The 27,388-nt window shown below is 41.6% G+C and overlaps 2 protein-coding genes across 3 annotated transcripts in view; one reads left to right on the forward strand and one right to left on the reverse strand.

Moving 5' to 3' along the window:
* Positions 1 to 9,256, forward strand: part of LOC122832467 (rho guanine nucleotide exchange factor 26-like) — a 30,696-nt gene extending 21,440 nt beyond the window's left edge. For both annotated transcript variants that reach the window (XM_044119273.1, XM_044119272.1), the window contains exons 12-15: positions 32 to 241; positions 6,786 to 6,856; positions 7,005 to 7,106; positions 7,866 to 9,256. In XM_044119273.1, coding sequence (XP_043975208.1) covers positions 32 to 241; positions 6,786 to 6,856; positions 7,005 to 7,106; positions 7,866 to 8,008 — 526 coding nt within the window. In that variant the 3' untranslated portion in view covers positions 8,009 to 9,256. The remainder of the gene's footprint in view (positions 1 to 31; positions 242 to 6,785; positions 6,857 to 7,004; positions 7,107 to 7,865) is intronic.
* A 286-nt stretch (positions 9,257 to 9,542) lies between these two features.
* dhx36 (DEAH (Asp-Glu-Ala-His) box polypeptide 36) overlaps positions 9,543 to 27,388 on the reverse strand; it is a 35,846-nt gene continuing 18,000 nt past the window's right edge. Inside the window, exons 15-26 of the mRNA XM_044119271.1 lie at positions 27,298 to 27,362; positions 26,775 to 26,918; positions 25,737 to 25,854; positions 23,401 to 23,499; positions 21,758 to 21,931; positions 21,496 to 21,582; positions 21,313 to 21,396; positions 20,071 to 20,170; positions 19,702 to 19,792; positions 15,903 to 16,023; positions 12,155 to 12,307; positions 9,543 to 12,051 (exon numbers count right to left, since the gene is read on the reverse strand). Of these exons, the coding sequence (XP_043975206.1) occupies positions 11,818 to 12,051; positions 12,155 to 12,307; positions 15,903 to 16,023; positions 19,702 to 19,792; positions 20,071 to 20,170; positions 21,313 to 21,396; positions 21,496 to 21,582; positions 21,758 to 21,931; positions 23,401 to 23,499; positions 25,737 to 25,854; positions 26,775 to 26,918; positions 27,298 to 27,362 (1,470 nt within the window). The 3' untranslated portion in view covers positions 9,543 to 11,817. The remainder of the gene's footprint in view (positions 12,052 to 12,154; positions 12,308 to 15,902; positions 16,024 to 19,701; positions 19,793 to 20,070; positions 20,171 to 21,312; positions 21,397 to 21,495; positions 21,583 to 21,757; positions 21,932 to 23,400; positions 23,500 to 25,736; positions 25,855 to 26,774; positions 26,919 to 27,297; positions 27,363 to 27,388) is intronic.

Below are 27,388 nucleotides of genomic sequence, written 5' to 3' on the forward strand. Positions count from 1 at the left end.
TTTTTTCTTTGTACCTCTTTCTCTCCACCAGTGAGGACAGCCACACGGTCATAGACTACGCACTGCGGGATCAGATCCAAGTAGGCAGCAGTCAGCCCGAGGACGTTCACCTCTCCCCGGCCAAAAGTCCCACGAGCATGCTGAGCTCACGGCAGGTCGGCGCAAACCATCTCTTCCGGCTGTGTTTCCGTAGCAACCACTCCAGCGAAAAGGTGGCGATGACCCTCGGAACGGAGTTGGAGTGAGTGCCTTGCTTTGTTTTTCCTGGGGTTTTTTTCTTCTTTCTTTTAATTAAGCCATCTTCCCTGTTCAAATTTCACTTAAGCATTTACAACCCTTAGCCTTCAGCGGGAGTGAATAATTTTTGCAGTTAATCTAGAGTAATGCCACTCCTTGTTGAAGGCTCGTCGAACGGTCTGGGCTGTTGGTTCAGACAGCAGAGGGAATCTGAGCTCTCTTAATATTCTGACTGAATTTCTGTGTGAAAAAGCGCAGGTCAGATTTTGAGCTCCATCGTGTGTCTGTCTGTCTGCACCTTCTAACTCAGACAGACAAAATACCCTCGTGGTTTTAGCTACATTAAAAGTAACACAAGTCTATTTATGAATCTGCTCTGAAAACAAACACAAGGATGGAAGGGAAATTTGTTGTCATTTTATACAAAGAGTAAACCCCCCCCCTCACAAAAAATCCCCAAAAAACTGTGTGCCTTTGCCACTTGTTTTCAAGTAATTTAGGCTCAAGTTAGCAAGTGCCAACCAAAGTCCTAAAAACAGCCTGTAAGCTGTCGCTAACTCAACCCTGAGTAACTTCATCTCTCCTCATACAGTAATTAGAGAGTAAAGAGAGGATGTTCGGATTAAATAACCCAAACAAAGGAAAGGGATCTGCTTTACGTCGGCCTTCGCATTCGTTCACATGCATGGATGGGCAGACACACAATGCCGTAACGCTGTAATCATCCGTTGTGGTTCAAAGCTTTGCTAAAGAGAGTCTTCACTGTTTCTCCTCACTCTGATGCCGCTGGAGAAACTCCCTCCGTCTTCTGACGGGAGAAGCTGTGATTTATTTTGTGGAACATTTCAAATGTTTCTAACACCTTCCTGTCTTTGCTTTTGCCAGACATTGAAGCCTACCTAATCAACTAAGCCTTAAAGTACATGTTACATTTTTCACTATTTTTTTATCCTTTGCAAAAAAAAAAAAATAGCTTCAATATTTAATAAATCTTCCCTCCTAATGTTTTTTTCCTTTTAATAGCTTCTTGCATATCATTGCCGTCGTTCGTTATTTTTTTAAATTCGACTCCAGTGAAAATATGAAACTCGACAGGTACTGGTTTGTGTCGGTGACATCATCCGAATGCAATCTTCCTGCACAACCATCCTCTCTGCTGCACGAGTTGTTGTGGAAAAGCCTTCCACCCCACTTCCCTTCATTTGGTGGCGTCTGCAGCAGTCAGCTTTGAATGCCACGGTGTGTGTCGCACAGCTCACCGAAAACCTGAACGAGCCGAGAAAAACCAGTGTGGAGACCCTGGCAACAGTCCAGTGTCATGGTGGTAGCCGGGCTTTGTTTAAGCCGTTGTTTAGCAACAGACAGCAGCTAAAGCTGGCTGTTTCCCACGACCGTGCCCCCACCCACACACCCACTCTCTGCTCCTTTACTTCTCCCGATCCTTCGACGCATCGCCCAGAGTCTGCGTGCCTCTTCTTTCACAAAGAGGACTGTGTGAGCTCTTTGTTTTCTGATGACCGTCCCGTCCGGTCGTCCCAAGTTTAGTGGAAAAAGAAAAAAAAAAGAAAAAAAAAAAAGAATTGCACAACATGGAGTTTTGTCTCAGCAGGTTGGGAGTTAAACAAGGGAGGCTTTTAGCAGCTCCACCTAAAAATAGATCAAAAGTTTATCGAGAGACCTTCCTTTTCTCCACCCTCCCCAGGACTGATCCGAGCCAATATTTAGTACACCAGCGTCTAGAGATAGCTTCTGCAGGCTAACATCTACTCCAATAAAGAAAGCGATCATAATGTTCTGACAAATAAACCGTGAATAGCTTCAGTTATTTCTAAAGACACATCTGACCCGATACATACAGCCAATCTTAAGTAAACTCATCATGATCTTGCTGCTAATGCTTTCATGCTGAATAATTCATTAAAGTCTTAGGCAAATGCTAGCAAGTTTACTCTGTGTTTTGATATGACTTGTTGCTCATTTTTTTTAACCAGCTTCTGGCGCCCCATACGCTTTTCACAAATAGAGAATGACAAGCTGCTTTACAATATTGCTAATTAACACACACACACACACACACACACACACACACACACACATGCATGCATATGTATTTCCCAGGCACTCCAACAGACTGTCAATCGTTTGCTCCAAATTGCCCTTAGGTATGAGCACGTGGTGACTTTCTCCAGCAGAAAGAAATTTGGCACAACTGTAGAATATGAATTAAGATTCAGTTTTCTGTATATTTTAGAGCCTGTTTTCTGCAAAATCCACATAATGTTTTTATGAGTTTACTGTCCAGTAAAGTAATCATATGGATTAAAAGTTTTCAGCTCATGTGATTTGAAATGATTTGGTCTTCTGGCCCAGTCGAAACAGACTAGCGATAGATTTGCAGGAAACCTTCCTGTATGATACCTGATGTGAAATTTTTGAAGCGTTTAATAAACATATAGTTGTTTTACGGCACAGTAGGAAGGTAAATTAAGAAGAAATTGAGTTGATTCCAAACTTTTAAAGCCCTTTTTTTGGTGGACCACCGAGCATTGGAGAGCAAAGGTGACAAAAACTGCAAGTTTTCCCCTTCAGTGAGCACAAGCTTTTGTATCTACGTCCCTGGAAAAGGAATGATTCTCATCTTAAAACATTTAAATGTCCATTATGTTTCCTTTTACTGCTGACTTTGAGTGCAGCGAATGTTTGGCGTTCCAGGGTGAAATTCTTCACATTCTGACTTTAGGCTCGTCTGTTTTTCTTTCGGAAACAAAACTGCAGAAATGGGTTTTGGTGGGTTTTATTTTTATTTTTTTCTTCCCATCTGGAAGTTTTTGCTTTCATTTCCACTCACTGACATTACTCCCGCTGCCCTGTCCGTGTCTGTGAACCTCCGTTTAGCGTCCCAGAAGCAGATGTATATGAAGACGACCTTTGATGTCGACGGTGGTTTAATGCATCAGGAATTCCAGCTGTATAGAGATGGATCAGAGAGAGGGTTCTCTGTGTGAACTTCTCCTTTTTTTTATCTTGTTGCTGTTTTCTTTCCGCTCTGCTTGCATGCTGGGATACTTTCCCCGTGACCTTGTCGCTGTGTCCAGTGTTCAGAATCGGTGAATAGCGCTCGTCTATTAGTGGAACAGAGCGGCTTCAGAAGCCTGCAGGAAAACAGAACCGATATTCAGCTGTGACAGAGAGCAGCGCCGATTATATAACGGCTCTGACCAGAGAAGGGAGTCGGTGCTTCTGTTCTGCACACTGGATCGTTTTGGAAATTTTTCTTTTCTTTTTCTTTTACCCCCCCTCTTCGTCTACTCTGTCTGCTTTTGTTTAAATGCGATAACGGGAAAGCTGTTGATGGGAAATGGAACGTGCAAGTCGCAGATGCTCGGGGATTTCCACAACTGCGCTGCGTTTGTGTCTGAGCAGTAATTGAGAAGTCCCAGTGTTCATGTTTCTTGTTGGAACGATGACCTGAGCTGAGCCAGAATCGGTGCAACGTCTCTTATTGAAGGCACAACATGCTGCTTTTTAAAGATCTCCTTCAGCCTACCTCGTGTTGTCTGACAGGTTCTGTTTAAGTTCTGAAGGTGTGGCTGTGATGGCGTCCGGGGTGTGTCAACTTGAACTGTTGCCAAAATGTGGTTCAGAAAAGTTAATTCATTATTTTTTATTTTATTTCTTTTTTATATATATAAAAGGGGGATGAGTCTTTTTTTCACATAACGCCCATCTAGGTTTAATTGATGCTTTTATCCATTTAATAGGTTTTTACCTGAATGAATTTTTTAAAACAGTTCGATCCAAAGATCCACTGAACGTAGTGTAATAAAAGAATAGTTATATACAAACTACATACAAAAGAACAGTAGTAAAGTATGTTTACACATCAAGATTTTTTTACACCCACCTCTCTTACATTCGTAGCATCATCCAATAAATTACTATTTATGTTAACTCGGTTTTAAAAGACTTTCATACTGTTTTCTATAGCCATACCTATTGTAATAATATTGATGATAGCAGTAACAACAAAAATTATTTGTCATATTGATATGCAGTGATGGATAAAAGCAAAAAAAAAAAAAAAAAACTGTAGGGTGGGGGAAAATAGTTTTCACAGCATTGCAGCAGCAGCGCGTGGACGGCCGAAAGAGCAGAGAGTAAACAAACCGGTTGGAGGGAAATTGAGTTGTAAGACAAAGCAGAACACCCAAAGGTCTGGGCGGTGATGTTGGGGTCATCCGACGCAGGAAGGAAGGTCAGAGAAGGGGCTGTCATCACTCTTGAGCAGCTTGTGTGCAAGAGGTTTCGCCATCCGCCCGGCGAGACTCTCTTCTTTTCAGAGGTGAAACGCGAGCCTTTCACAATGGATTTATGTATCTTGGCATTCCTTTCTCATCGGCAGGATGAATGGCTGAAGCCGGAGGAAGTCTCGCTGCAATGAATAGACCGATTCTCCACAGGCTTTTCGGTCAATGGGAGGGGAAGAGGAGGGTGGGGGACATGGGATAAGCACCTGCTATCAGCGCGCATACCGCGCAAGTCTAAGTACGTCTCGCATGCGTTTGCCCTGCCGATGCCTGCGCCTGTATTTGTTGGTTGTTTCAGCTGTTTGGAGCGAGAGGTCGACCTGTCGGGACGTTTGTATGCACGCACGCATACGTCCGACCGTTGGCATGCAGGCCCGGCTGTCCAGAAAAGCAAACAGCTGCCTCAGCCACAGGAGGCACATGAAAAAGTCCATGAAATTGAATGAGAAACACATGATGTTTGTAACGCTTCTAAGTGTTGACCCGAGCGATTTAAAGGGATTTTTAAAGGATGGTTGTGTGTAGTTGTCAGTAACAGTTTCTTTACTTACAGGAGACACGTATCTTAAGAGAGGCCGTTATGTAAAATTCACTTTTTTGAGCTTGACAAAGCAACCCTCCGTACCTGGAAGGTTGCTTTGATTCTTTCATGCCTTTTTGAGGAATCCTTGAATCTCCCATGGCTGATTCAAGCGCTTGCTCTCTCAAACCTCCGCCTATTTCCACCAAGCTCCTCCTTGGAGCTGCAACATACAGCCGAGCTTTTGCCTCTCCTCTTTCACCCCTCAAGTCCCCCCTTAGCCTATTGTAGCACCTGGTGAAACTGTGAGTCTGCTGAGGTCATCAGACGGATCACTTGTCAGTCCAATGCTCCTAAGAACGACTGTAAACGGCGCAATGACAATCAGTGCTGTAACGGCATACTGGAGGCGGCGTGTCAGAAGCCTAATTTCAAGGCGTAGAATTAGGAAGTCAGATTTCTTCTATGTAATGTTTGATATGTACAACGTTTTTATAATAACTGAATGTAACAGAGTTACTTGACTCTATGTGACAGTAGGTGCCTGTAAAATATGTAATGCTGCTTTAACGCAGTAAAATATCTGTCTTTTGCAGTCAGAAATATTTAAATCCAGCTATGTTAATCATTTTTGCCAAAAAAGACATAGAGCAACCATCTAACACAAGCAGCAGGTGTGGGAGGGGCACCACTGTGTTAATCAAACATTTCCTCTGGCTTTTTATGAACAGAACATAAAAGTGTAGGATAGTGTGATGGAGCGTTTTAGCAGTTTTATCAGTGACGCCTCAACCCGGGTCATCGGTTCAAGGACAGCCAGTCACCATTTATCACTTCCTTACATAATGACTAGCTCGCACTAACGGTGCAAAAGTAAACATTTTGTTATATAGTTAAGCACACCTTTGATAATTAGAATATAAGTATCTTTTATCTGATTAAAGTCTGATCTAATAAAACAAAAAAACAGCAAACACAATTTTTTGGAGTCTGAACGGAAGTGTTTTTATTTTTATTTTTTCTTTAAGTCATCACTAAAAGAAAACCGGTCCTGACGGCGCAATTAAAACCCAAAGGTTGCTGCTCTGATTACTGCTGTGTGGGCAGCTTGATGACCAGCACAAACATAAAGAGCTTCTTTACAATGAAAAGTCTCTCTGGTGATTATTTTACTCGCTGCCGTGTTTTGCTGCTTGTGCGACCTAAAAAAAAAACACCAGAACTCCGTGGGAGCGCAATAATGAGATCTGACTCACGTCTGGTCTGCTACTGTTGTGCAGCTGTCCATGTTTGGAGGCCACCAGCACTTGAGTCTCCGAATGAACCATCCTCTCCTTCTTTTTCACCTCCTCCCCCCGGTTCTCTTTATCGCTCGCTCCATCTCTCCCCCCCTCGCTTGGTGGGAATTCTTCGGAGCAGGTGAGATGGTATCTGGTTTCACAGGATCCGACCCGTTCGGCTCCACCTACTTTGTTTTCCCACGGAGCGCGCGCACGAGGGAGTGGAAGAAAGCAAAAGTAGGTCTGTCCTCCACTGAGAATCAGCCCTTTGTGCTCGTTTCATCTCGGCGTTTTCTCGCTGAATAGGGGCTGAAAAGAGGGAGGGGAGGGAAGGGAAAACTTCCTGCTGAAAACAAAGGCGTCAAACATCCGTGGTCATGTTTTAAAAGTGAAACTCTGGAAAAGTTTTTCAAAGAAATGTTTTTTTGTTTGTTTGTTTAGGAATGAGCGTGCGCGCTGGATCAGTGCCCTTGGCCAGAATGACAACGATGAGAGGAGACACGACAGAACCAGTGAGTTGTCTCCCAAAAAAAAAAAAAAGAGCTGATTGCGCCACCTTGTGGCCCTTCATCGACACTGAACATCAACGTGGTTGTGAATTCTGGAATAAACTTTAGGCAATGTTTTTTTTGTTTGTTTTTTTTTCTCTCGCTCTTCCAGATGTTATGCAGGTTGAGGTGATAAGAACGTACACGGCGAAGCAGCCAGACGAGCTGTCTCTGCAGGTGGCCGACGTGGTGCTGGTCTCCCAGCATGTGGACGGTACGTCGCCTCTCGTTCGCTCACATTTCCTACGTAGCCCGGATACATTTTTGTCCGTCTCAACAGATTGCAACAGCGTTGGGAAGTCATTATTTCAGTCGATTAAGTGAGGGCGAAACTCATTTATTAGATAGATCACGCACAGATTTAGGTATTTTAGGGGCTTTTTTCTGTTTATTTTGATAATTACAGTTTACAGCTGAGCTCCACTTAGAAAATTTGAACTATACACGCACACAACTAATATTCTCATTTCCAAAAAAAGAAGAAATATATTTTTTTTGCTGTAATCTATATTAATCAAAACTGACCTAAATACATTCTGAAATTGTATCATGGTGGTTGCAGATCTCCGTAGTAAACAAATTTGACCCACTGAATTAAATTACTGAAATAAATCAACTTTTTAATGATCTGGTTTATTGAGCCGCGCCGCCGTTCCTCTGAGTTTCCACCATCTCGCCTCAATTTCCTGCCATCATGCGCTCACACTCCTCTCTCTTTTGCTACCTGTCTCTTTCACATAATGGACCTGATGTGTTTGAAATCCTCCCCACCACAGATCTCAACCCAAAAGCCTGGAAGTTAATTGCCGCTTCGGTGACCATAGCAACAGGCTTTCTCGTCAAAGGGACACAACAACATAAAAAAAAACGAAACAAAAACACAGAAACAACAACAAAAAAAATCTACGCTGCGTAAGTAGAGGGTCGACGCGAGTCACTGTAACGCGAGCGTGGTTTTCTCTCCCTCCCTCAGGCTGGTACGAAGGCGAGCGGCTGCGCGACGGCGAGGCCGGGTGGTTTCCTGCAGAGTGCGGCGAGGCGATCACGTGCCAGGCCACGATCGAACGCAACATGCAGAGGATGGACCGGCTGCAGGGGTTGGAGACGAACGTGTGAGCCGCGCCGACCCAGAGACCGTCCCACTGAACTTTTCGGCTGCGGCTTCAGCACCTGCCCGAGTTTCATCCTGTTTCGCACCGACACAGGGGGAGAACAAAACCAAAACCGGATCCCTTTAATTAGTTATCGCTCTCCGGCCCTGACAGTGGGGATACGTCACACTGATTAATCCTCCAGCTTGTTGAGGAACAACTTCACGCCCACCGCCGCCGAAGCAGCTGCTTTCAACACCCTGCCACGTAACAACTGTTGTTGTTAAATTTACAAATGTCTTCTTCTTCTTTTTTTCTTGTAAACGGCATGCCGAGTAATGAGTACAGTGGCACTGCAGGAGGTAAAGCAAATCCAATTAGAGGGAGTCTGACAGCAGCCCGTGCGCGCGCCCCGCTAACGAGGCTCCAGCCGGGCGATAAAAGGCTTTTCCCACCCGGTAACTTGTGTCGCTACAAGTGTGTTCCAAGCAACAGCCGAGCAGAAGATCAGATCGAAATCCATATGTAAATAGAGCTGTAAATACTCATAACTGATTAGAAATAAAAAAAAAAAAAAACACAGCAAAAAAACAAAAAAACTGCAGCCATCAGGGAAGAAGGGATCTATCACGGCATCCAGTTGAGGAGAAGGGCCAAGTATCTGCTCTCCAACTTGTCGTTTGTCAGCGGTTAATGTCACCCTCGTGAATCAGACTCTACATTTATGTCTCAAGCACCACCCCACCCCCACCACCACCCTACGCCTCATCAATTCTGCAGTTTGAACAGCGAGAAATATCACTATTGATGCAAGCCAGACATGGCGATGTATAAATAATCCCATGTATGTATATTTTATGAATGCATGGAACGCTAAAGAAATTGTGCGTCTCCCGTCGGTGAGACCAGACCCCAGCCTGGCCCCTGCTTTTCATGCGATTGTCCAGTGTGTGAGTCATCATTTATTGTTGCCTGGCTAAAGGGGGGGGGGAGAAAAGAAAAAATGGCCTGACCAGCGGATGACGGTAACACAATTTATCAAGCCAACAGCTCTGGACCCAACACTGATGTTGACCACAAGCTGAGGTTTTGTTGTACAGAATAAACCACTTCCTCCCTCCACCCCGCCAAATGGACACACACCCCTTGGAATCGTCGGCTTCACGTTTGCACTGAGGGAAAAAAAACAACAAAACAAAAAGAAAACAACAGAAATTGATGCACGATGAACTTCTTTTGCTTCAACAAATTCCTCCCTTTGTAATTATTATTTTTTTTAAAAAGACGAAGAAAGAAAAACAGTTTTGCATTGTAAATATGTACAGTAACATTTGTGTTTTCTTAAATGCAGATTTATATTGGAAGAAAAGAAAAAGCCATTTTAATTAGTCTCTTAATAAAAGTGTAATTGCTTTCCATCTTGTTTTCCAAGTGATTCTTTCATTCTGCATATTGACAGACTGAAGCTCCTGCAGTTTTGCCTTGCCATCACCATGTCATCAAAGAGCGAATGTTCAATCAGGTGCTCTCGCAAACGTTACACATGAATCTGAACAATATATTGGAAATTAAATTTATTGCCATAGTTCAACATTTTAAATAGATGAATACAAAACTTAAAACAAAAAAAAAACAAAAAAAGGTTAATTATGATTGAAGACTTCTGAGACAACAATTGTCCAGTGGCTCAGATGTTTTGCACGGCAGGTGTGTAAACATCGTACCTTGTGCGGCACGTGAAACCGCCGGCTGCCTTGGTAGTGCGAGATTTAGTGCAGGCACAGCTTGAACACCACATAATAAACTCATTACAAATCAACAGCCGTATATTGTCTGATGCAGATGTTCAATAATGTCTACAGGTTGGTCTCTCTAACTAATTGGCAACAACAAAGTGTAGCAACACCACATTAATGTCTACAGAACTAATAATCGTTTCCAATCCACACATTTACACATATTTATTTGTACATGCTTAGTGCTGCTGATAATACATGGTGAGAGATCACTTTAATAACCAAAAACTGTCTTACTTTGTTTAGTCGGCAAATACATTTTGAAATAAATTTGTTGATTAAAGGTGATGGGTCACTCTTAAATCAAGTGTTTGCATGAGGTGGGATCCAGAAATGCTACATAATTATACATGGAGGTAAAAATAAAAAAGAAAGAAAAAAATAAATTTCAGAAGGACACTTTTTAGTCCAGAGGAAGGCCCTCTTCCACCCCCTAGTGTTTGTTAGGAGAGATTACACCCTCCACAACAGACTTGCGCAGCATCTTGCTGCAAACACTGAAAGAGCTAAGAGTTTCTGTCCTGTCTTGTAGACATCCTCACCCTTGAGTCTCCAGTTCAGTTTGAACACCAAGGTGTTTATACTTCACTTGCAAGCTAAGGAACTTGGCAGTTCAAAAGGCCGCATGCAAGCATATTAATGGAACATTGAGTGGAAGGACAAATTGAGGTATGAAAAGGAGCACACACAACTGGAATAACTGCTGCCTAAAGAGGACAGCTAAGCTCAGGCAAGAGTTTGAGAGAGATTCACAGGATGGGACCTGCGACTGGAGTCTGTACTTCAAGAGAAAGTACACACGGTGGTATTGAAGAAATGGGCTGCAACATTTGCATTCATTGCATTAAGCCCAATTCTGGACAAAAATGTTAAAAGCCCAAGCTGTAGAAATGAAAGTGGATAGCAACAGCAAACTTTCAACTAGTATTTCTGGACCCATGTTGAGCTGTGAAGATGTGAAGAAGACCATCTGTTAATGTAATCCAGGATTCCTGGGCAGCGTCACCAGCTAAACACCTCCGTGCTACAGAAAGGTCACTGCTTACGAAGCTAGCTGAATTGATTCAGGAACTTCAGTGACCCATCCAAGTACATACTTTTTTCATGGACATTTGTAGTGAATTCACACCAGAACTGTTTAGTCCGCTTTAACTCTATTTTGTCTGTCTATTGAGTATAAAAGTCGATTGGGGAAGTGAGAATCTCTGCAATCGAACTCTGGTCTGGGCATCAGTTCAGTTGAAGCGAACTCTGGCGCGGTTCGAATGCGTATGTGAATGCCAAGAGGACCGGAGACCACTCCAAAAGCAAGAAGAGGGTATTCTGGGTAAATAAGACCCAAAACCACCGTGCTGGCTCATTTCTAGTAGGAGACAGAAGAGAAATCCTACCAATTAAAATCTGACATTACTCCATTTTTGTTCACAGTTTGCAAGAAAAGAAGTTGAGCTGATGTCTTCTTCAGAGGCTTGCACAGCGCCACCACAGGGTGAGCAGGTTTTTCACAGGGTTTGGATCGTTTGACACAGTGCAGTTAGAAAGTGAACAGTACCAGCTGAAAATGGAACAACTGTTGCCATTTTGATCCCTAATCGAACCCACTGTACCAGACTATTATGTGTGAAAACACCTTCTCTCTAGGCACTAAACTGAACAGGTGGCAGGCGTCGCACAGAGTGATTTTAAGTAGCTTCTTTATTGCATAATCAGTGATGTGGACGAATGGTGAAATTTTCCCAAACATAAAATGTACAAACTAAACAAAAAAAGGATGCATGCAGAGAGGCTGGTCCTTGAATAACCTTAAAAAGCGAAAGAGAAGCACGATTCATTCAGCCGAAGAGCATTTTCATTTTTTTCAGCACTCTAAGCCTTCCGTGTTTGGCCTTCAGTATCTAGGGAGCACTAAAGTTTAAACCAAGCAGAAGCATCAAGGAGACCAGCTGTCTATCATAAATATTCCAACAAACTCGTGTCTGAAGGCGCAGTCAGTCCGAAAGCCTCCTCTCTTCATTGCCAGCCAAATGCCAGGACAGTTTTAATCATCGTCGTCGTCATCATCATCATCGAAGTAAGAGTGCCTTCCACTGGGGGCAGACGCCCACGTCCTGCCGTCGTCCTTGCTGCTGCCTGCGGGCCTTTCCTGGGTAGTGATAAGGTCTATGATGGCCGTGATGACAGCGCAGTCTTTGGACTGGCGGTTCTCCCAATCCACAGGAGCCGGGTTACTGATTTTGTCTTGCAACAGCGAGTCCAGCTCTCTCTTCAAACTCTACAAGACACAAAACAGAGAGCGGTTTAAAAAAAAAAAAAGAAAGAAAGAAACGACACTTTGGGGTAAAATGAGCATCTGGCGTCTGCTTTGCTTGGATCACCTTGACGAGATGAGCGATGCGCGCCGGGGACCTGAAGACGATCCAGCGGTCGACCGCGACGGTCTCCTGGCCCTCGTCTTTCTGGATGGTGATGTCTCCCCCGAAGAACAGCAGCGAGAACGGGGACACCTCGGTGCAGTCGTACAGGAAGATCTGAAGGGAGACGGCGACATCGCGTACGCGCAATTACGGCATCATTACAACAGATTAACACGTTTCGTTGACGGGGAGCGGCGTCGCCGAGGCCGACAGCTACTCGGCGGTGTGGGCTGAAAGTGTCCCATTAGTGAAGAGAGAGGCTGTGCCACAAATGTGTTTTGGTGCCTCTGGTGTGAGGAGAAATGTCATCCTGCCCCATCTGTGAATCTCCCTAATGTGCTGCACTCTTTTTATTCATTTCACATCCTTAGCCGACAGCTGCTTATGTAAAGCAGTTCGCTCTGCGAGACCCGAAATGAAGAACTGAAAACTCTGAAGGCTAAGTGCAATACTCCCAATTTTTACCCAAGTAATAATAATAATAATAATAATAATTTTTTAAAAATGGCTTTTAAACATAAGACAACTGAAATCGAAATAAAATCTTATTTTAGAAGAATGATAACGGAAGAGAAATAACTGATCGTTTCATATAACCACTGCAAATTACTAATCAATGTATTGATACTGACTGAAATCAAAATAATCATAACATATAATCATTAACTTTATTTTTACTTCACAAATGTGTGTGTGCGTTTGTTTCTAATACCTTGTGGGGACCATTTTCCTGACACATACTACATTGTGGGGACCCACTGGCCCTTGTGGGGACGGAAGCCTGGTCCCCACAAGGGGAAACGCTGTTTCTGGGTCAGGGGTCAGATTTAGGACTAAGGTGTGAATTGAGTTTTGGTTAGGGTTAGGTATGCAATGGATAGGGTTAGGATAAGGGTAAGGGTAAAGTTTAGGCTGTAGAAATTAATGGAAGTCAATGGAAAGACCCCACAGAGATAGCTGAGCGCACCTGTGTGTGTGTGTGTGTGTGTGTGTGTGTGGATCATCAGTGCTGTGACAGTGTTATTGTCACAAATCAACCAAATAATCAAGTCTAATAATGTGAAAAGCTCAGCATTTAACACTGCTTAAATGAATTTATTCATTTATTCTATTACACAGTTTGAACCAGGTGAAGCTAAAACTTTGCCACTTAAGGAGTTCTGGGTATAACATATTTAGAGACAAAGATGTTTTTTTTTTAGCTTAGCTGAAAAAATGTACATATTTTTGTATGGTTTTGGCTAAATTACCGCTCTGAATGTGCTGCTCTTCAGCAAACTTCCTTTTTTTGAGTCTGTATTCTCCAGTTAACGATTCATTACTACATTAGTTGACACTTTTTCAACAATCAATTCATCACAAATAGGCCTACTATTACTATTACTCAATAAGTTCGAATATTTTTGAACAAGACAAAAATAGAAAGAGCCAAAATTCCAGTCAGAATAATGCTCGGGACTCAACGGTTTCAGAAAGCACAAAGTGGTTTCTTTCACATTTGCTCAAGGACATTTATCCCAGTGTTAGTGGGTGGTTTTTGTTCAATTTCAATCTTATTCTTGTTTCCCAGTCATGTTGTTTGCTGCCTTATCATTCCATCCAGCAAAAAAACAACAAAAAACAAAAGTAATGTTATGTTCATGTTGATCCCTGACTTGTGCTGCATATTGCCCAACAAACAACCTGAAGCACATTCACTTAACTCAAGTTGAAAAAAACAAAACCTACCGTGTCCTTTGAAAACACAAACTTTCTGACAATAAATTAAAAAGACAAAAAGGTCAAACAAAGTCTATTTATATTCCAGCGGTAGAAAAACAAGCTGAAAATTAAGGGTCAAGTCAATGGGAAGGAAATAAGCAGTGAGAGAGCCGGCACACCTACATTCACCCTATAAATCTGTGATGTAATGGATCACTGGGGACAAGTGCGTCAGAGAAGATCAAGTTTAACGTCATCGCTCATTTTCCTCGTCCTCCCCCCACTCCCTCTTTCCTGCTTCTCTACTCTTCTGCCTCCTTCTCTCTTAGCGAGCAAATAACCTTGGAAATCTCACGCTGTCTGAATACCTCACTCTGTGAACGCAGAAGGGCGACATTGAGTGAGAGAAAAAGCAAAAAAAAAAAAAAAAGAGAGACTTAAATGCGACACACAAAGGTACATTACAGCCAAACGTGTTTACTTCGTCGACACACAGAGGCGGGACGGCGAGATGACGAAGATTCAGGATGCAATCAGAGCAATTTCTCTATGAAATGTGGTTTTGTGTCCTGCAGAGCAGCGGCTTTCGCACAAGATGGACAAAGACAGATGGATGAAGAAAACAAGAGTCTGAGGAAAGCTTTATTTAAAAAAAAAAAAAAAAAGACGCTTTTGAGTGTTGTGGTCAGGAATCGGCGTTGACCACCTCTTGCATTGTGCCTGGAAGCTTTGAAGCCCAACAGCCTTTGAGAGAGAGTTGAAAGGCGGCGTTTTTAATCAAATATTCATTAAGTGCAAAGCTGGCGTGGCACCGCCGCCAACCTTTAGCCACTGGCACTTCCAATGCTCTCACAGGTGCTCTTCAGAGGAGGCCAGGCAGAATCCCAAAAGCCGTTTTCACTCGCGAGCAGAAATGAGCGCGAGAAAACATAAACACTATAGGCTCGTGTTTTTAGCGGCTGCTGTTGTTCACGCCGGGGGTTTCACAGTTGGAGATTTTTCTGCCAGCGATGCGCTCAAACGGCTAGATATTTGAGGAAAAAAACAAACAAGCAAACAAACGCAGCACAGGAGGTGGAACGTGATAAACCAAATCTAGACGAGTCACTGCTCTGCTGCTTCCCAACCTGTAAAATCAACATGTCGCTTAAAGGACACCTGCCTGGAAGCACAAAGTACGCAGAAAGATATATATATATATATATGTAAAAAAAAAACACATCAGTCACCGACCTAAAGACCTTGGACAGCAGCAAGTCCACGTATAAATGGCTCAAATATAATAATAATAATGAAAAAGGAACTGACCTAGTCAAAATCTGGACATAAATCCAATTGAGAAGCTGTGGGATTACCTTAAACAGGCTCTGCAGTGAAGCTGAAGTTAATTAAGACAGTAAAGTTTCTACATGGTGAAGTAAAAGACAGTCATTTGCCATTCATTGCAAATTCTCGGCTTTTGTAGGCAAGGGTGGGACAACCAGGTGTTAGGTGAAACAGGCAACTTTTTTTTTTTTTTTTTTTTATAAAATAAGGATGGTTTGAATAGGGTCTTTTTGACCTTCAGAAATGAAATAATGTTTTGGATCATTTGGATTTTTTTTTTTCTATTTACAGAAGTAATCTTTGCTATATATTAAAAAATATATATATTTCCTTTATCTAACTAGGTAAAAACTCCATTGAGATCTAGATTTCATTTTCAAGAGTGACCTGAAAATGGGAAATTTGTTTGATGTGAAATATTTCAGAGTGACAGAAAAAAAAAAAAAAACCTGAGAAAAGCATGTAGAAAAGCAAGTCCATTCTCATGACGCTGAGCAGGCGAGGAGAGGAAAATAATCTCTGATGCTCCGGAAGATTGGCTAGTATGTCCTCACGTTCCCACAAATGTTAAACCAAAGTTTGCAGCCGATCTGAGATCAGAATTTCCTCCAGGTGTCGGCAGACGACACCCTTCGCTCTCACATGCAGTTTTGTCACAAAAACAAAATGTCTGTTTACTTACGCTGCTGGTTCTCATCTTCAGGTGGTAAATGAGCCATGTGTAGTTGAATTCCCTCTCTTCAGCATTGACAGATTTGGGATGGATACACACCTTTCCGTCGGTCTGGGTGTACACCTTCACCCTGAGTTGGGCGAGACGTAAACAGCATATTCACGCTCTAAACGTTCTTAGTGGATTCTACTTCCCATGCCAGGCTCCATTGGGAATACATCAGTTTCTGTATTAAGGTATTCTGTGCTGCTAAATTAACCCATCACTGAGCAAAGGAATACTAATTAAAGACACATATATAGGTTTACAGAAGTTGTGAACATTCAATTATTCGAGTCATTTTCAATCTCAAGTTCTCCAACGGTGGTAAAGTACGCCTTGCTGTAACGGTTCATAAATGTATAGAGGGTTTTCAAAGGTTGCCTTAAGCCCAAAGCTAGTAAAACAACAACACTGGGGCTCCATGAGAGTCACTAAATACTATCTGGCTCAGAAGCAAGAGCAAGTTTCAAGGTGGAGGAAGAACAGCCATTATTGAATGTCGGTGAATGAATCCCGCCTGACTGCAGGGCAACTCAGTCTGACTCATTGGTAGACTGAAGCGGGTTGAGACCCTAGATGCGGGTCGTCAAAAGGTCAGGCAAGCCTTCCTGGATAAAAAAAAAGCCAAATAGTTTTCCTGCAGAGGCTGTTCAGGGTGAGATTCAGCAGGTTTAGAAATCACAGTATCCGATTGGATGGACGGAGTTAATCTCTCAGAGTAGGAAGTTTGTTGGCCGTTTACGTCTTCAGAGAGAGAAAGTTGTTACTCTAAGACCCCAATGAGAATCTCTGTATGATTCTATAAACTGCGACAATTTTGCAGTTTGCTGCAGTTGGCGCCTACACATTACTTGTAAATACTCCACACAACCCTGCTTTTAATGAAAGGAATAATAAAAAAATAAATATAAAAAAACACTACTTAGTCAGAGGGTCATATGAAAACCTTGGGCTTGTTCCTATTGAGACTCCCCTCCATAGCAGAAAGTCTGGAGTTCATTTGAGATTTTTTCTGATTTATATGTAATGCATTTTTCCTCTACAAGTAATATGTTCCCAGGGCCACATAGGCAGCAGCACAATCCCCAGGCATGAAAAATCAGGCTTCGCATACAAAAGCTGGACTGGGGGACTTTTGATGAAACATCACAAACATTCGCTAATTATTTCTCAGCTCTTTGTGACCAGAAAGTTCTATTTATGCTTTCATCTTTCACAGCAAAAGCCGTTTCCTGGGGCTGGAATATGAGGTGAAGTTACAGGACAGATTTGCTTCTTGTGACTTTCTTTTTGTGTGTGTGTGTGTGTGTGTGTTAATGTCACTTTGTGTGAAATTTCTAAACCTCAACTTAGCCATTTCTATTGCAAAAAAACAACATTACAACCCGAGGATTTTGCAGCCTAAGACAATTTATTTGTATAGTTTTCTTCTTTTCTTTTCTCAAATGCCCTGAAATTTGAAGTTTTCCACCACACATTGCATTTCTCATCCACACCAAAAGGCCAAACACTTCACTTTGGGATGGCCTCTGAAAATAATTATTTACTAACACATCTAAGCCTTATTAGCTGTGTTAAAGCGAACAGGGTTGAATACAAATACAAACAAAGTGAAGGTAATGCACAGGCTTATATAAAACAGCGTTCATATGACGCAGTGTGAAACTGTTCAGCTCTACTTTGCTTCAACGCAGCAGGAATGTGCCGAGTTGTTGGCGTCGCCGTGGCTCGTCTTTGACTCGCGTCGTGTCGTCAAAACATCCTTTTATATCCACAGTGACGGTCAAATCTAACGCAGGATAATATCTCAAAGAATACCAAAGATTCTTTGGCCTTTGACCACGGCTTTACGGCAGAAAAGTGTTTGTAGCGAGTTACGTACCAAAACGCGCATTTTGACCACTTCCATTCAATGGATCCTCTTTCTAACAGGAAAACCCTGCCATGCCACGGTAAAGTGGTAAAAGCACATTACAACACACCATTCACAGAATTCAAATGCAAGGTTAAGGCGGCTTTGTTCGACTTTTATATAAAGTCCATCACTCAGAAACACTTTTTCTTTTGAAAAGTAGGAAATATTACGTTTTAAGCCTCACATTCAAGGCCGCGTGTCTGCCTGCACATATTCTGCTCTCGGTGGTACGAAAACCGACAAGAACAAATTTGTTGGAAGAAGAAAAAAAAAAACAAATAAATGACTGGATTTTAGCATTTAGCTTGTTATTCTCGGAATGCTTCCTTTCATGTCTGCTGGAGAACAGAGGAACAAAAGAAAGCCGAAAGTCTGATAATCATGTCCAAGTTTAAAGTGACATCCAATTCCAAATGTGTGTGTGTGTGTGTGTGTGTGTGTGTGAGCCAACAAAACAGAACCGACTGCTGCACAGCAGAGAACTAACTGCAGATGGATTTGGTAACAAAGGAAAGAGCCCCTACACAAGCAATTACACCCTTTTATCTTACAACTGGCAAACAAAAAGGACTCGGTGAAAATTCATGGCATTCATAAAGGTGTTGCTAAGCACTAAAACGAAAGCGTGATCCCTTGATTATGACAGCTATTGTTTAAATACACATGAAAAACTATTACCCCCTTTGCAGATTTCTTTGGCTTTTGTTTTGCTCAAACAAGATTCAATCTCAAACAAAATCACCGTGGATACAAAACGGTGTCCGCAAATGATGACTTAATCTAAAAATAGGAAAGAAAACAAACTATGCCAAGTTCACCCTATGTGAAAAGGTCATTAAAAATGCTTATTAGCCAAACCTGAATTTTCAGGGCCTGCAAGTCAGGCTCTGATTAGCAGTAATCAGGGCCTGATTATTGCTAGCCCTCACTTTGTTAGGACCTGTCCGACAACACGAAGTAGGCTAAAACATCTTAAAAGGCAAGACGTTGTGAACTTTTTCTGGAAGATGTGTGCCAAGATACATCTGGTGTACAACATCGAACGTCAAATGGAGACATAAACTCTGATCCTTAGCAGATAACCCCGAAGGAAAAACATGCGGCTTTGCAGCAGGTCAAAACTCTTGACGCAAAGCTCGACTGAACAACTAAAAAATTTTAAAAATGAATATTTTTGAGTGGCTTGGTCAAAGTCTGGACTAAAATGCTCAAATCTCATATAAAGAAGTTGGATTTAGACAACTGTGCAAAAAGAAGATTGGAATAACATTTCTCCAGAACAATGAAAAGGACTCTTTCCCAGCAGTAGTCGCCCCCAAGGGGAAAAATTAATTTATTTATTTTTACAGAGAAAAATAAACTATGACTGATTATTTGAAAACTGTATTTTGTATTCACTCCTGTCTGACATTCAGCAAGGCAAAAACAGAAGAAATGTGTAAGGGGTTAAACTCTTTTTACAGCACTATCTCGTATATTGCTTGTAACCTGAGTTGATGTGTAATGAAATGTGATATATAAATAAAACTGCCATTCCCAAAGCCATTTGTCTTTTGCACACAGGTCAAAGCTGCGACATACGACAGCTGCCTCAGGGCACCTCCGTGATGAGCGCATTGATCTTGAGCTGCACAAAGTGCCTTTGTTTCTTTTTTTTTGACAAGTTTTGAAACACGGTTGCCGCACAGCTGTGACTGTCACAGTACCCTTCCAAAACTCCTCCTAGAAGTGTGATGAGTCACTGTAGCGCTAGCACCATTTGTCTTTCAGGGGGAGGAAAAAAAACAAAACCAAGGACACAATGGATAATTTACTTCTGAACTGTGAGCTTCCTCGGTCTGACAGACTCACCCAGGTCTCTTTTTGCTGTAAGAGGGTCGGATCATGGCCACCTTAGGGTACAGTCCAGCAACAATCACTGCCTTGATCAACTTCTCATTATCTGAGAAAATGTAAGACGGTGATGTTTAGTTACACACTGCTCTATTGAAGGATTCTCTGGTTGAAAAAACACACTGCTCGTTAATAGCGGGGGATGTTTGGCTTTCAGGCGAAATCTATGGAAAACTTAAATAAACTCACGCCAGGGCGTTAAGGAGGAAGCATTCAATGGTGATTTCTACATCTCAGATAATGTGTAGAAACAAAAGGCGAATAATCCCCAACGTTTTGAGAGCAAAATAGTCAGAGTGATAATTAAAAGAAAACTCCTGTAGTTACCTGAGTTGATATTGGATTGAGCGTCTTTGGGATCCCGGCTGCTGACAAAGCCAGCACTCATGAGATGTTCGGCAAACTGACCTTTCATGTTGTGCAGCATCTAAATAATAAAAAAGGACACGTTACTGGGGTGTAAGTTTACAGTTTACAAGCTTCATGTGCAGAGTATTAAACGCCTTTTTGTTTTCCATATTTTAGAGAGTGGCTACATGATTTTACCTGGGTAATTAGTCAGGATATCTGCTTTAATAGCCAACCTGCAGTCGGCCGATTAGCAGTCACTTGGATACTGTCATTTTTAAACAAGGTTGCATTTGTAAGTGTGGCGAGTGGCACTCATTTAGTTCCCACGCCTTCTAGAACTTTTTAAATCTTCTGCAAGTGAGGGGGGGGGAAAAAAAAAAAAAAAAAAAAAAAAGTCCCTCACGGAGCCAGAATCAGCTTTATGGGCCAAAATAGTTCATGATGTTCATGTGGTCACAGAATTTTATGTAAACTTAAAGAAAAAAATAACAATATGTGCATGTATATGTGCGTGCTCATCCAATATTTATTTTATTTATTTTTTTTATAAAAGCAGGTCATAATATTGCATAGAAACATGCGGGAGCCAGAGAAAATATTAAACTGCTGGATTAATAAGAAGTAAAAACTTCACTGGTTTCAAACCATAACTTTTCATTTTTCATTTTCTTATACCAGCATCTTACTCTTGCCGAGGGCACATAAAATAAAATAAAATTATGTTATACAAGATATGAACTGTTTTGTAAGCTCTGTAACTGGCTAGCACTTAGCTGCTAATCATGCACAAGTTTGCATCTCCTTCTAAACTAAATGGTTAATTACTTATTAAATTAATTAGTTACAGTTTCTTTTCATAAGTCTGGACTGTTTGATCGCCTCAAAGTTCAAACTTTACACCTGAATTGATCAATTCTACACTCAGCTGGGACTATTTGATACAGTTTGAGATTTATTTCACTTTGTGTAACATTTTCTTATTTGTGAAAAAAAAAAAAAAAATAGGAATTCTTAGTTTTGTCCTGAAAATGTTACTTAAAATCTCATCTTTTTTAGCCTAATAAAAAGAGGTTTGTTTGTTTGTGAGTTAAATTCGTTGCTGCTCTTCTGCAAATTACTTTAAACTGAATTACATTTTTTATTTTTTTTTTCCAAATCTGTCAGATGCAAAAAAAAAAATAAAGGATAAAGAAACACTTTGCAATCAGCCAGCCTCACCTGGAGTGTGTTGGCAGACAGGAAGTTGTCCCAGCAGTACTCCCTCTCACACCTGGACCCCCGCTGCTTGGCATCCTCCCATCCCTGGCAGCCGGTGGCATGAGAAATTAAGACACAATTAAGCCATCCAACAGTCACAGCGAAAGAGACGAAGTCAGGGTCACAGCTGTTGGATTTGTTTACCTTGAAGGCGTAAACAATAGTGAGGTGGTCACTCTTTGAGTTTCTGGACAGAGTCCTTCTCCTCATGTCTGCCATCTTCTCTTTACCCTAAAAGAGAGACAGGCAGTTCCAACAAAACCCCCCCAAAAAAAAATACTTCTTAAATATTCAAGATGGATAAAAAAAACCAGCCAGGAGGAAGATTGCAGCACCGTGCTGAAGTGTGCGACCTCGCCTCCGCTCTTGATGTCGGCTTTCATGTCTGTGGTCGCGGCGCACCTACCAGGGGTATGAAGAAAGGGTCTTTGAAGCTGAGCGAAGCGGCGATGGTGAGTACGGGGTCGAGGCATCCCAACAGAGCGCCGAACAGGATCAGCTTGCCGATGTGCGGCTCCACGGGGAGACGTGCCAGGTGGAAACCCAGCGCCGTCAGATTCTCTGCAGGGTCCAGAGCGTTCTGGCGCACCACGTCACAAAGACCAGAGGGAAATGGTTCATGTCACCTTGAGCTGAGGACGACGCGTTTCTAACGCCACCCGTCAAAATCAAGCGGTAGAGGTTTGACTTACAGTCAGTGGTTTCTGTGTGCCTAACATGTTTTAGGAGTGGCACATTGAAAGTACGTCTGAGTTAAATAACAGGAGCTTTGCAATAAGGTTAACAGCATTACATCATCAAACGTGAAACTTAACTGGCCGATTTTAAGAGAAAATGGGAGCATTTGTTGTTTTTGTTGTTTTTCTGTGTTTTTTCGATCTGTATTTCATTCTAGGTGACTCTGACAGTTTGCTGATTAAGTATTAGACAGAGTTTTGCAGTACATCTACAAATCTCAAATTTCCCCTCAGACAAGGTTTCCAAACTTTTTCAATAGATACATAAAGTTTTCTACAACTCAGGCTGCATGACGTTTTAGAGAGTCTGTATTTAAACGGTATCCATTTCTCTTCAACTATTTCATATTTTATCACTTTGCCAAAACAAGAAAACACAACTGTATGGCAGTGGGACTTTATAAGACTGACCATACAAAGTATGATCAAACAGTGAACGTCAAAGAAAAGTAATGCATGGTTTTCCAATATTTTTTAAAATAAAAATTACGGTCCACAGCCTGTGGCTCCACTATGGCTCTGAATAACTAAAAATGATAAAAAACCTGCTGATGTTTTCAAACAATTACTGGTCAGGATTTTTAATGGGATTTTCACTCAATATTCCTGGGAGGAGCCGTCTGTAAAGTGAACTTGGATGACAAATATTAGACTAAAATAATATTAACAGCTAATAAAAAAGTTAAAAATTACGAGGAGATATGGAAATAAGGACGCGCCAACAAATACCCTAAAATAAATTTATGAACTGGGGAGGATTACTTCTCCAGTCAACTTAAGACTGATTTATTATAAATTAGAAGAAATGTAACAAATAATTTCATAGATAGGGCAATTTTTTGTCTTTGAAACTGTGTATACGAAGGGTTCAAAATGTATTAAGTAGTTGTGAAGATAAGATGATTAATATTTCTCTTTTCTCTCCTGCCCTTCCTGTAACATTGATATGACTTGATTTTTTTGCGTCTTGTCTTTCAATCGTCTGTTCTCATCACTTTCCTCCATGTGCAATGTGTGGAAATGTTTTTCTCTTTAAAGTTAAACTGCTGTTACAAGGATTGGTCGCATCTATTCATCAATTATATCTGTATATAACCCTACCAAGACAAAATTTAAGACAACATGAGGCCAACAAACCTTTTTTTTAAAAATGAATTTAAGACATTTTACGGCTTTATTTTAGACATGGCAATTAAGACATGTTAAAGATGTGCAGACAGCCTGACTAAGATGAAGTTACAGAACTATTTGATCCCTGTTAATCCCCTCCTCCCCCTGAAACAAACTATATGTAATCTTTACAGTTTCCTACCAGGTCTGTGAGGCTCTTGATGGCGAGGTTAACTGCCTTCTCGCTCGGCGGGTCCAAGGCCTTCTCCAGAAATCGACTAATGGAGCCGAGCTTCAGAATCTAAAGGGCGTACATCAATTTTCATCCAGTCAGCCGAAGCATTTTATTGCACACTGCATTACAAGCCAAACTGTTGGGTATTGCATGAAATTAGGGCTCGTGTGCGTCTCTCTCTGTCCGGCAAGCTCACTCGAAAGGCAGTTTGGATGAGCGCCACTCGACACACATTTACATGGAGCCGCTTTAATGCGATTCCCTTAGTGCCAGGAAGAGCGAATTTGTCATAAGAGCTGATTCTATGAATGTCCACATTCACTTAAAGTGCATTCATTTCCACATGAAAAAAAAAAAAAAACCCACAGACTTTTAAATTCACCAAAGAGTAAAGAAGCAACCACATATCCACTCTGCAATTGACAAAAAGGTGGGGTGTGGGAGAGATGTTGGAGTGTCTGTGCATTAGAGATTCAGCCGAGGGTCTGCATGTTGTCAGAGTGTCTCTCACTCTGAGGTTAGTCTGACGCATTAGTCAGCCTCTCACCCACCAGCTTTGAAAAAAAAAACAAAAAAAAAAACATATTATACGCGCACACACTCGAATTTATTGAACTGAGGCTGAAGGAAGGTGCACACGCTTGAAATCCCATACAATAAAGCTGCTGGTGAGAACAACCTCTGAAAACACCAGAACTGAATGAACTTTGGCTTTATGTTCCATTAGCGATGTTTTAAACACTTTTGAGTGCGCTACGAGGATTCAAAGAGACAAACAGCAGCGAGCAGCCAACCGAGAAAAAAAGAGAGAGATGTTCATGTCTGAGAAAGAGGCAATAAACAGATGTGATTACACTGTATTTAAAAATAAATACACCAGAAACAGTTGGAGAAGGGGCGTGAGTCAGTCTGGGATGTCCTTCCTCAATCCTCATTAACAAAAGAGAACCAAAACCCACCAGTACTGACTAATCCTTCACGCTCGGTTGGAGTACTGATACAACAAATAAAGTAGGATAAATGTCTCTTAGAAAACTGCAAATGAGGGGATTTCTGTAGACATTAATACAATTTTTGTTGCATAATTGTCATTGCAAATCTGATTGCTGTAATTTTGTAGAAGTGGCAGCGAATAAACTGGCATAGATGTAGCCTGTAAACAATCCTAGAAGCTTGATGTTGGCGTGCTTTATCCACATAAAAATTAGCTGTGGTGTGTGTTGGGGATCAACACCCAAATGCGGCCGAGGTTTATTTATCCGACCCAAAACGTGACCTCTCATAAATAGAAGTTATTAAGATTGTATCGGAAAAAAGAAATATCCACGATCCATCAAGGCTGAACCTTATCACGACTGGAAGATGAGTTTAACATTTCCATGAATGAGACGTTGCAAGCTGCGAAAGAAACACTGTAAAGATGTAAAAACTAAGTCACATTTAAGACTTTTTAAGATCTTTTTAATGCCACCTTGAATGAAATTTAAGCCAGAAAAAATAATAAAAAAAAAAAAAACTGCTGACGTGTATGGGCTGGCAACAGAAGTGAGTCAGTGGTAAAAACAAGCGTTGTCCAGACAACTGGTGATACATTTGCACTTACCCATTTTAGAAAAAAGCTAGCCAGCTAGCAAGATTGTATTAGCAAGTAGCTAGTGATGCCTAGAGTGTTCGGCAAGAATTAAACAACTACACACAAGATTAAATAGCCATGCCACGACAAAATTTACAATCTATGATTAGTGCATTTAAGGTCAACTTACTTTTTTAAAACTAATTTAAGACTTTTTAAGGATGTGCAGACACCGTGTGCATTTCAAAAGTGAAAATTGGACAGAACTGGACAGTGATTCTGTAATGACCCAATCCTTTGTGGACTATGTTTAAAAACAAGAGATATGGCAGAAAAGCCCGATTGATGTGTTTAAACAAGGTCCACAATTTTAGACAAAAGGGTGGTCAGATATCCAGCCAGAATTATGCCAAAAGATTAAATGAAAGCCATGTGGTCAGACTAAAGGACAACATTAATGAGGATGCGTGTTTACATTTGAGCATGTATGCATATTTTTAACCTTGTGTGGATAAGAGAAGAGTTTCATTAAATTCAAACTTCTACATTCACGGGAATAGTTGTAAAATTCTAAAAATTAAACATTCACATGCTTGGGGGGGGGGAAAAAGCGCAAATGAATCACATTGATTCTTATGCTGCTTGTACATTTCTGTGTGGTGCTGAAGCCAACCTTCCCTTAGTTCGGTTCCTAAGCCAAAGCCAATCTCTTTCTCCCCACATCCATCACCTTTATCTGCAAGCAGAGCTCCTCCAGCGGTGTCCTCATAATTTCAGGTAATTGATAGGCTTCCAGCAGGCTGGCCCTAAGCCCATTGTACAGATGATAGCACTTTCCTGGCTGCACCCTGGATATATATATATATATAGGTGAAAAAAAGAACCAGACAGAGAGAGAAGGGGGAAGAAAAGATTACATGTTATATCAGTCCTGTGACAAGGGCTTAATTTGAGAAATCAGTGGGATGAAACTGCACACAGTAAGCGGCTCCTGCTAATTGGGCCATGCTGCACTTTGATGTCAGAGCAACTGAACAGAACCGACGTCTCAAGTCGCAGAGTTGAAACAACCTGGGTGTGTCTGAACTTTGCCTCTCTGTGTTTGCAGATGGGGAAGCAGTAAGATGTGGGCTGCTGGAAGAGATCTACCGAAAGCTCGCAGGACGAAAACGGAGGCGCGGTAAACCTCCTGTTCTAGTGCGCGATGCGTACAAGGATTAATGGGAAGTGTCTTCGTTCAAAATGTTTCAAAAAAATATCTAAATGTATAGGACAGGGACGTGCACAGATAAACACTAGGGGGTGCTAGAGCACCTGCCCTATTTCCTCCGGATAAAAAAGTGCCCTTCTGAATTTTTTTATTTTTATTTTTTAAATGAAGTGCATCATAGGTAGTCCAAAGGTAGCTTTTTTAATTTTACCCTACAAGACTCCCCTGGCCCCAGACTCAAACCTGCCTCTCTCCATGTAATGTGTTGTGCTTACACTGGACTCCTTCTTCATGCTTACAAATCTGCGGATTTGAAATGGTGATTTAAAAAAATAAAATAAATAAATGGTATATTTTATAGACACTTTTGTGGCATTGCTATACTTTGTTCTCTTGTTGCCAATTTGAGAAACAAACCAGAAGCACGTTGAACATTATTAAACATGTAAATCAGGCACAATGTGGCTCTTGATTTGAAACGGATACGATGTTGAAGATGTGCCTGTAATAAACCCAAGAGTTCCATGCGCAGCACAAAGTGTCCATTTTTGCAAGTACCTGCCAGCACGTCCTTTCCTCTGTTTGGCGTTGGCCAAGCTAACCCACTCGGCCGTCATGGTGCTGATGTTGTTGTCAGTGTCGAAATTGGTCTCCTTAATCTTTCCTCCATCTATCACAAAAACGACATCATCTATGGTGATGCTGAAAGGACGGGCGGGGAGATAAGTCAGGAAAGAAAAGAGAAAAACTGATGAAATCATTTTTTTTTAAAAAGAAGGTTTATGCATATTTAGCAAGAAGAGTCTATATTAAGTGAGGTGATGTTAGGCGGAGCAGCTTCCTAAATTGTTCAGTTTATGTGAATGCGGCGCTGTGTGAACACTAAATTAAATATTCTCATCCAGGCTGCAGAGACAGTATTTGTGATCAATCCCAGAAAAATATGCTAGTTAGCGTCCAGTTAGCTTTTATCGCGGTAATGACTGGCACTCAGCGCATCATTACTGGCACAAAGGGGAAAAAAAAAAAAAGGCCAAAGAGAAGTACTTAACTTGAGATAATCATGGAAACAAACACACACCTGGTCTCCGCGATATTGGTTGCGATCACAATCTTTCTGACTCCTGGCGGGGGTCTTTTGAAAACCTGGAGGAGGTTGGGGAAGGAAGATG

This window comes from Gambusia affinis, linkage group LG06 (genome assembly GCF_019740435.1).
Source record: "Gambusia affinis linkage group LG06, SWU_Gaff_1.0, whole genome shotgun sequence".
In the NCBI taxonomy this organism is placed as follows: domain Eukaryota; kingdom Metazoa; phylum Chordata; class Actinopteri; order Cyprinodontiformes; family Poeciliidae; genus Gambusia; species Gambusia affinis.